The sequence below is a fragment of the Talpa europaea genome, assembly GCF_964194135.1.
Source record: "Talpa europaea genome assembly, chromosome: 1".
Classification (NCBI taxonomy): domain Eukaryota; kingdom Metazoa; phylum Chordata; class Mammalia; order Eulipotyphla; family Talpidae; genus Talpa; species Talpa europaea.
This window is the reverse complement of record NC_140073.1, coordinates 151,398,788-151,407,961: the sequence shown is the minus strand read 5'-3', so window position 1 is coordinate 151,407,961 and position 9,174 is coordinate 151,398,788. Positions and strand designations below refer to the sequence as shown.

The 9,174-nt window shown below is 45.8% G+C and overlaps 1 protein-coding gene across 1 annotated transcript; it reads left to right on the top strand.

Annotated features, from left to right (window-relative positions):
• Positions 1–480: 480 nt before the first annotated feature.
• SLC19A3 (solute carrier family 19 member 3) lies at positions 481–8,721 on the top strand (the record flags this gene model as incomplete). The annotated part of the gene is made up of 5 exons (XM_084237337.1): positions 481–630; positions 2,823–3,651; positions 5,729–5,921; positions 7,363–7,504; positions 8,303–8,721. 5 exons carry the CDS (start codon positions 481–483, stop codon positions 8,477–8,479), a joined length of 1,491 nt encoding a protein of 496 aa, XP_084093463.1. The 3' UTR covers positions 8,480–8,721.
• Positions 8,722–9,174: the final 453 nt, after the last annotated feature.

Here is a 9,174-nt window from a genome sequence, read left to right as displayed (position 1 = left end):
AGATATGAAGGATTAATGCTCTACCTTCCCCACCGGGTGTGAAACTGCAGAGTTGCAGGAGAAATGGACCCACAAATAAAAAAACATAGTATAAGAACAAATACCTTCCTTTCCCAAGACAGGCTTAGCGCCAGTCCAGGAGAGGGAGGACCATGGAATTTCATATTGTTAAAAATGGCAAGTCAGATCTTTAAACAATTTACTTTTTTAACTGAAGAGTAATTATCCTCAGACACCCAGCAAATTATCTTAGAGGTCTATTTTGTGTCAATATGGACAAAGGACAGACTAATGGAAATAATGGGGGTCATAAATAGGCTATTCCATGTGCAAAATATTTCAGAGGCACAGGGCAAATAGAGAAGGACATGGAAGGTTTGATCACTCCTGCTGCTCTCCTGGGGTGGACCCCTCCCTACCCCTCTGCGGCCAGCCAGAATAAATGCTGATTCATTGTGCTTTGTTTTCATGTGACCAGTCATGGATTGTTTCCAGACTACGCCCAGCTCCTCCTGGGTTTATCCCACTGTGATCCTCTGCTTATTTGGATTCTTCTCCACCATGAGGCCCTCAGAACCCTTCCTCATCCCATATTTAATGGAACCAAGTAAAAACCTTACCAGCGAAGAGGTAAGTGAATGTACACACATGTCGTGCTGCACTTACAACGTATATAGGACAAGGACAAGGGGAGAGTTGCGATTTCCTTCTACTTGAAATAGACAAACACCCCAAGCTCGATCAGCCCCACTTTCGTGGCACCTGTCAGGTAATAAAACTGTTCAAACTACTCCTTCACCCTCACGCTGCAAAATGAGAAACCAAAACACACGCACATGTCACACATATCTACGATTCTACAGAGCTCCGACACAGCCCTCGTGGGGAGAGCCCTGGTCTCCACCAGTTCTGCCACCCCTGAGCTGACACAAAGTCACTCAGGCACAGCATCTCACTGTAATGAACTCTCAGGCCGCTGAGGAGTGAGCAGCATCTGACAGAGAACCGCAGGGGCGCTTTAGGACATCACTAGGTTTCGAAAACGTTTACCAGCAGATAAGACATTGATTGACCTCTAAGCTTTATCTTGCCCAGAAGGTCAAATTCTCTCACTTAAAGCTCTCCCTCTTTTTCTTATAACAAGCACAAGAAAATGCACTGACCCAGTAGGAGAACGGCCCCAGCCTGGTTTTAGAACCATAGCTCAGGGAACACTGCAGGGTGTGTGGCTTCTGGAAGGCCTGGTTTATTTGGGGGTGAGTGGTGAGTAAGCGGGAGCTGTTCTGCTATGTTCAGATCATGTAGAGACAATTCTACCTCAGATTCCCAGGGGTCACATGTCACAATTCAAACGGATATACAGGTTCAGAATCAACCCAGAACCCACGAACCCACTGGATTGGTTCTGTGATCATTAGGAATTAGTCAATGTCCCACCCTCAAAAGCCTAGCTCTGTCCTGCTAGACTTTCAGATCACGGAGTGTTCCTCATCATTGGCAACTGGACCAGCCTAGGATGTTATAGAAATTGGGGGGCACAGAACAAGGCAGGTGTCTTGCCTGCAAACATCCTGCCCAAAGACCTACAGCTTCTTCAGTCTTTTCTTTCTATGAATGAACAGGCAGATGCATGCCTTTCTGGCTCAGTCCAGAGAGACCCCTAATAAACAGAAGCCAGTACTAAGGTGAAATCACTGCAGCTGGAGGGAAAGGGGTTTCAGAGAGTGGATTGCCCAGCCCCCCTGTCCTCAGAATATTGCTTGGCACCCAAAAGTTGCTACTGATTGAGCTAAATGTAGAGTCTGGCAGGGAGCCTCTCACCAGGACAAAGTCTTGGTATGAGGATATCTGCTGAAAACAGCTGACAGACATTATGGTCAGATTAGCATAACCAGCTGGACCACCTTGACAGGAAGTTAAGTGTAAACAGGGACTAGAGAGAGGATGTCTGGGTCAGCAGCAACAATGGAGCCCCCCAGGCCACAGCCCCTCTTCACTTCCCCCCAGCTTGTGCCAGACAATTATGCATCCCCAGTCCTTGTCCCCCAACACACATTCCTCCACACATTCCTCCACAGACCACAGACTTGCCCACCTCCCCTGAATCTGACCCCCAGATAAATGTGAGACTGGGGAAAGAGGGGGCTGGGGGAAAGGCGCTGCATCTCCATAGGCGTGAGCCCCTCTAGGCCTCTTTCTCACTACTTGGACATTGAGTTATTTTTTCTCCATCCCACGCCACTCCCAGCACTGCAGCCCGGCCCTACCCTGCAAGGTGACATCAGAGCACAAAAAATTTGAGCATGAGAAAATGAGTTGCATTGTTTCCACACCATAATTCCTCAAGTTGATTTGCTCCTTGACATCATTACATGATGTTCATGCAGACTTTAGAAGGCTGGAAGTCATGAAATTTTTCTAATATTGTAGGTGCTTGATATAATGTTAAGCTTTGAACGACGTGGGAATGGCTGTCATTTGGGAGACTAAATAACTGGAATATGTCTATGAACAATTTTCAGCTAATGCAAATGTGCGTGCTACTTACTTAATACAGCTCTGACTGCACATTAAGCCAATATTCTACTGCAATGCCTCTAAGATTGGGAAATTTTTTCACGTTGTAAGGGAGAGGCCGTTTTCTTGTCCCAGGGATTTTTTTTAAATTATTTTGTGCTTTTCTATGATATGACAGACCACCTGTCCAGTCAGATTCAGAACTTGTTACTGGGCCCGAACGTTGGGAGGAGCAAGCATGTCCGAGAGGCGACCCTTCTCCCTTCCCGCGCCTTCACCTCACCTGCCCTGTCTCCACTCCGCAGATCACAAACGAGATCTTCCCGGTGTGGACGTACTCTTACCTGGTGCTGCTGCTCCCGGTCCTCGTCCTCACCGACTACGTGCGCTACAAGCCGGTCATCCTCCTGCAGGGGCTCAGCTTCGTCGCCACCTGGCTGATGCTCTTGTTCGCCCGAGGAGTGGCGGCCATGCAGGCCATGGAGTTCTTCTACGGGGTGGCCACCGCCGCCGAGGTGGCCTACTACGCCTACATCTACAGCGTGGTCAGCCCCGAGCACTACCAGCGGGTCAGCGGCTACTGCAGGGGCGTCACGCTGGCGGCCTACACGGCGGCCTCGGTGCTGGCCCAGCTGCTGGTGTCCCTGGGCCGCCTGCCCTACTTTTACCTCAACGTCATGTCCCTGACCTCGGTCTCCCTGGCCTGCCTGTGCGCCCTGTTTCTCCCCATGCCCGGGAAGAGCTTGTTTTTCCATGCCCAAGGCAGCCTGGAGGTCCCGAAGTGGCCCAGCAGGGAGGCGGTGCAGCAGGAGGCCCCTGGGTGGGAGGCGCCCGGCGGGGCTGCAGAGAAGCAGCCCTCGCAGGTGCCCACGGTCTCGGGGCGGCTGGCTGGGGGCCTGCGGGGGCACGTGCGGGCCCAGGGCACAGTGAGGCGGTTGTGCCAGCAGTGGCTGCGGGACCTGAGGGAGAGCTTCTCCAGCCGGCGCCTCCTCTACTGGTCCCTGTGGTGGGCGTCGTCCACGGCGGGCTACAACCAGGTGGTGAACTACGTTCAGGTCCTGTGGGATGACAAGGCCCCGGCCCAGGCCTCTCTGGTCTACAATGGGGCGGTGGAGGCGCTGGCGACCTTCGTGGGTGAGTGCGCACCTGCATCTTCTTTCACGGCTGCCCCATTTGCTTAATGGCTCCAGCTGGTAAACGTCTGGGAAATTCGGAAGGAATAGTAAAATTTTTTAGGAGTGGAACGCTCTGGAAAATAACATGACTATTAATGTTTTAAAGTAATAATGATAAGTAAGTCAGGAGCTCAGGACTACGCAGCAGACAAATTCATACCAAATTCCTAGGGTTCCATTGCAGCATCAAGAAGTGAGTTAGGGGTGTCCCCCATTCTTCCAGGATTGTTCTGAATATTAGAAGGAAAAGAAACATTTGTCTATAAGTTTTTATTATTTTAGGTAATGAATTGAACTATGATGACTTTGAAATTATTGCTGGAATATGTACATTAGTAAATGATTTGACTTCGCTTGCCCACCTGTAGCGGTTCTGGGGTACACACCAAAAATCTTCCATGAGAATTTTCTTATGAGATTTTAATGAGTGGGAGGTACGTGAGAGTGGGGTTTCTAACACCAGAGGGAAATCTGCCTTTGCATGTACAATAAATATTTGCATCCTGGTAAAAGGAAACTTAAATTTAGCAGAGACTTTGAAGATATTTTCTGGGAAGTAGGGGAATTCCACACGCTATTTTTTTTTTTTTAAAGAATCTGGATACTTTTTTTTTAAGATTTATTTATTTATTTATACAAGCACTGGGTATAGCCAGAAGCGCGGGAGGGTGAGAGAATTCACCAGAGCCAGAGCGGGGAGCAGAGCAGGCAGAAGGACCGAAGTACACTGCTGAGGGGAGCAGTGGGCGGCAGGAGAGGTCTGCGCGCCATGTGGGACCCTCCTCCGGTGGCCGGGGAGCAGCTGGGGATCGAACCGGTGCTGTGGAGGCTGCGGGCAGCTTCGAAACCCAGCGCTCAACTGCTGCGCCACCGGGGAGGCCCTCCACCCCCTATTTGCAAAAAGCTTCGGAAAACTTGTGCAGCATCTAACATCTGTTTTACTGCTGCATCCCCTTGGGGAGACCTCGGTTGCTTCCTGGAAATGACTGCGCTGAACCGGGTCGCTGAGATGCTTCCACCTTCATCCCTAATTCCGGGTGGAAGGTTGTTCCCTTTCCTCTGTAGTAATGGTTCTTTCCTAGATCATTTGTGGAAAAGTTCATCCAATCTCAATAATTTGCAAGCATGAATACATTTCATTCTGCTAAAGAGAACTATAATTACTAACTTTAATCGCTGTTAATTATTTAGTCTCTTAAACGCTACAAATCAATCTAGGTCTGCACACCCAACACTTAAAGTAAATTAGGCCAGATTTCGAGGACCTTAAGGAATGAGACCGCATAAGATTATAATTAATGATAGAGACTAAAACTTACTGCCCAACAGATCATATCTGTTACTCATCATTTAAAAATATGATAAAATAAGACAGGTGTGGACAGACCGGGCGCATGCGCAGAGCGGGTCTCTGCTACCCCGCGCTCAGCTCCTCCTGTGCAATGACTCTTTGGTGTCCTCCTACTCCTCCCTGGCAGGGAAATTTCCTGGCCCTTTTGCTTAGTACAGTGCTTGGAATGTCTTTGATGCTGATTAAATTTTTGCAACTCATTGGTTGAAAGAAAAGCAAAGAGAAAAGCCAAAAGAAAACAGTGGAGAAAAGGAGAAATTCACATTTAAGCAAATCACACTGTTTTGTGAAAATAATATATTCACCTTTCAGAATTATTGGAGACCTGTTTTTTTGTTTGGTTTGGTTTTGTTTAAAGATTTTATTTATTTTTGCATAGCAGTACTGGGGGTGCAGGCCAGAGGTGAGGGGTCTGAGTGGATTCACCAGAGGCTGAGTGGGGAGCAGAACAGGAGGATTGTATTAACTGAAATCCACTGCTGAGGGGAGCAGCGGGGAGACAGGAGAGGTCTGCTGCGCGCTGTGGGTAGCTCCCTGGCTGGGGATGGTACTCAGGCCGCAGTTGGTGATAGCACTGAGACTTACCACCTAGGCCACCAGGGAGGCCCAACCTGAGTTTTAAAGGAGTGTGTTGACATCTCCCGCTCACGTCTCAGTACATTCCATCCTCATGTCTGTTTCTCAGGGGCTGTGGCCGCCTTGGCAGTGGGTCATGTGCATGTCAACTGGGATCTTCTGGGGGAGCTGGCACTGGCCATCTTCTCGGTTGTAAACGCAGCCTCTCTATTCCTCATGCATCACACCACCAACATCTGGGTGTGCTACGCTGGCTATCTGATCTTCAAATCCAGCTACATGCTTCTTATAACCATAGCCGTGTAAGTATTCCAGCACTTCCTTCCCTCCTAAGACTAAATCACATTCTCTTTTCTGATTCCTATGAAATCCTTTGAAAACTTCTGAAGGATTTTAATGAATTGCAATATTAAATGTTGACTACTCCCATCAAATTAGATACAGTTAAACCATCTCTGGATCAGCAATTAGTCTTCTGAGTCTTGCTAAGATTTGCCATCAAGGAAAGCTTGCTGTACAGGCCCATAAATCAGGAGCAACAAGCCATTGTCAGGCTAGGACATTTTTTGGAGTAACTTGCCCTCACATGGTGATTGTGGTATGACCTGAATTGGCTTAAGTTTACATTTCATCTCTGATTTCACACGGTTGCTTGAGTTATTCCAGGCACATACATTTGAGTGAAATAAAATCTTCTCAGCAAGTTATTAACAGTTGGATACTGAAAAAACTGGATGTAACGATCACCAAAATAAAGAAACTGTAAATACCAGAGATCATTTTTTAAAACCACAAACATTTTGGTTCCATTTACAAATGTAGGCAAAGCTGACTATAGAAAATGTGCTTTGATATTTACCCCCCCCAAAAAAAAAGAAACATTGGGATTTCAAATCACATGGGAGAAGTAGACAAAAGCTTTGTAAATTTTGGTTTTTAATTTGTGATAATATTTGCTACACAGTAGATAAAACATAAAATGTAAGTACTTGGGAGGAAATCATAAAGAAAAGGAACAGGATAAAACTTGTTGGCAGGTTTGTCAGTTTAATTGAAATGTGTCAGTTTAATGAATCAAACTCATATGTGTTGAGTGTTTTTTAAATGTGAGGATTTTGTTAAGGTAGGATTATGTTATCACTTTCTATTTTAAGATATCAAGAACCCAGTCTTTTACCGTTTTACCAAAGAAGGACCCTAACTTCCAAAAGCTGTCAGGATTCATAGTGTTTTGTAATCGGATTTCGGTGTCTTTGTAATTATTAAAAATAAGTTAATTACAAATTCATTCAGCTGTACAACCTATCTCTGGATTTTACAAAGAACAATTCACCTACCAAAATTAGAAACTATCAAAACAAATGGTAATATAAAAAATAGCTCTTCAAAAATTCCTCATTTTGGATATTGCTTGCATTTTCCTAAAAAAATTTAGTGTGAAACAGAATCTATGATCAGATATCATCCAATGTTCTCAGGTTATGAGAACCTAGAACACTTGGATTTAATTTCTGGAAATATTAAATTGGAGAGGAGGAATATTGCCATATTTCCTTTAAACATATTTTACTTCAATATTTAATTGTATTTTTTTGCTCCTTCTCTTGCTCTGTTGTTTGTCTATACTTGAGTGATTGAGGCAAAGAGCTCTGATGATAAGAAACACTTTCTCTTCAGCTTCAGTCTATTAAGGATAAGAATCCATGCGTGTTCTTGTCAAAGTGCATTGATGTCTTCCGGTAGCTTTCAGATTGCAGTTAACCTGAGCGTGGAACGCTACGCCCTCGTGTTTGGAATCAACACCTTCATCGCCCTGGTGATTCAGACCATCCTAACTGTGATCGTGGTGGATCCCAAAGGACTCAACCTGCCAGTCAGAATCCAGGTGAGCTGCCGAACCTTTGGATTCCTACCTATGTCGCTGTGGGACTGTGGGGTGGCCAGGTAATCTTCAGCTGTTCTTCAAGCTTGCCACTGCCAGTAATTAGATGCCTTCAGCTCTTGGACTGGGCAGATCTAAAAATAAGCACTTCCTCTTATCAACACAGCAAATAAGTTTTGACAATTTCATGACAGGTCAGCACTTACCTTTGGCTCCCACAATGTCATCAGCTGGATGACACCTTGGTGTCCCCGTGTCTCCTCTCCCTGCACTCAGGTCCCACGCTCACTGCCATTTAATTGGGCTAGGGTGGGGTTCACGATGCAGAACTCTTGTCCCCTTATGCCTTTTCCATGAAGAACATAAAATTAGCCCAGTTAGAATTTCACATTCTATGTTTGGATCTGAAAAAAGGGGAGATGAGGCAGCTATGAAATATCCTCAATGTGGAAAATTAGTCGTGGAGCCCTCACACACAGCACTGCACTGTGCTCCAATGTGAACACTGAATCAATGGGTTTGTTGTTTTCACTGTGGGTGATGTCAGCTAAGTTTGAATCCAAACAGCCCTGGCTCCAGAGCCCACACTTATCTTGTTCCTGCATCTCTCATATGTTCTTGCCTAAGTCATCTGAGATGAGAAAAGAAGGAATTGTAGGAATCTAAATGACCCTCATTAACATGCAGGGTCTCAGTTACCCCATGATCCAAGCAAATCAACAGCATCACCATACACTGTCAGCAACATAGATGATCAGATTTTATGTGAGTCTAATTAATTTAATTCTGTGTTTTCTCCAGTTTTTAGTTTATGGTAGTTATTTTGCCGTCATTGCTGGTATTTTCCTAATGAGAAGCATATACATTATCTGCTCAGTCAAATGCCAGAGGAAAGTGCAGCTCTCAGCTCTAAATCAAAATCCATATGGGCCACCACCAGAGATACCAGGGAATGTCACCACTGGAATATGGCTCTAATGGATGTCACCTGCTACTGCCTCCAAGGAAAGTCTGTGCTGTTTGCAAAGTCACTGAGTATCATGAATCTACACACTTCACAGGGAACTTGTGAGCCCACTTCCAAGAACCTACTCAAAACCACAACAAATCCAGCGGCGGACTGGACATCCATGCACCCAGGTGGAGGGGATATAGTCAGTGGGGCCTGTCATATCAATTAAATAATTATGTCAGGCCCTCAGTGGATGGCAGTGACTGGACCATCGTTGCTTTGAGCATGTGTGGACGTGACAATGGCATAAAGTCAAACCACAAGACATGTCCCGCCATCCTGGAGTTGGTGCCCAGACTTGCCTGTTTCCTGGCTTGTGTGTTTATTTTACCAAACACTGCGTGGGAGACTTGTTGCCACATTTTTCTTCCTCTTTCATTAAGTATATTTCTGTATATTGTAGAGTTCTCTGAGAGAATTGCAAGGTTTAGTCCCATTTCTGAGGACAGCTCTGTTAGCTGGCTGTATTCACAAGTTACTGTTTAATAATATTACCACTTTATTTTTTCATGGTTACTTTCTTTTTGTGCTCTGTTGAGCTTTGTCATTGTAACTCTACCTCAGGAATAGTTCCAGACATGTCTGTGTGTCCTCAGAAGAACATTCAGGTCAACTACCCGGGGCCCCACAGAAGCCCAAGAGCTTTCCCCCCACATGACCC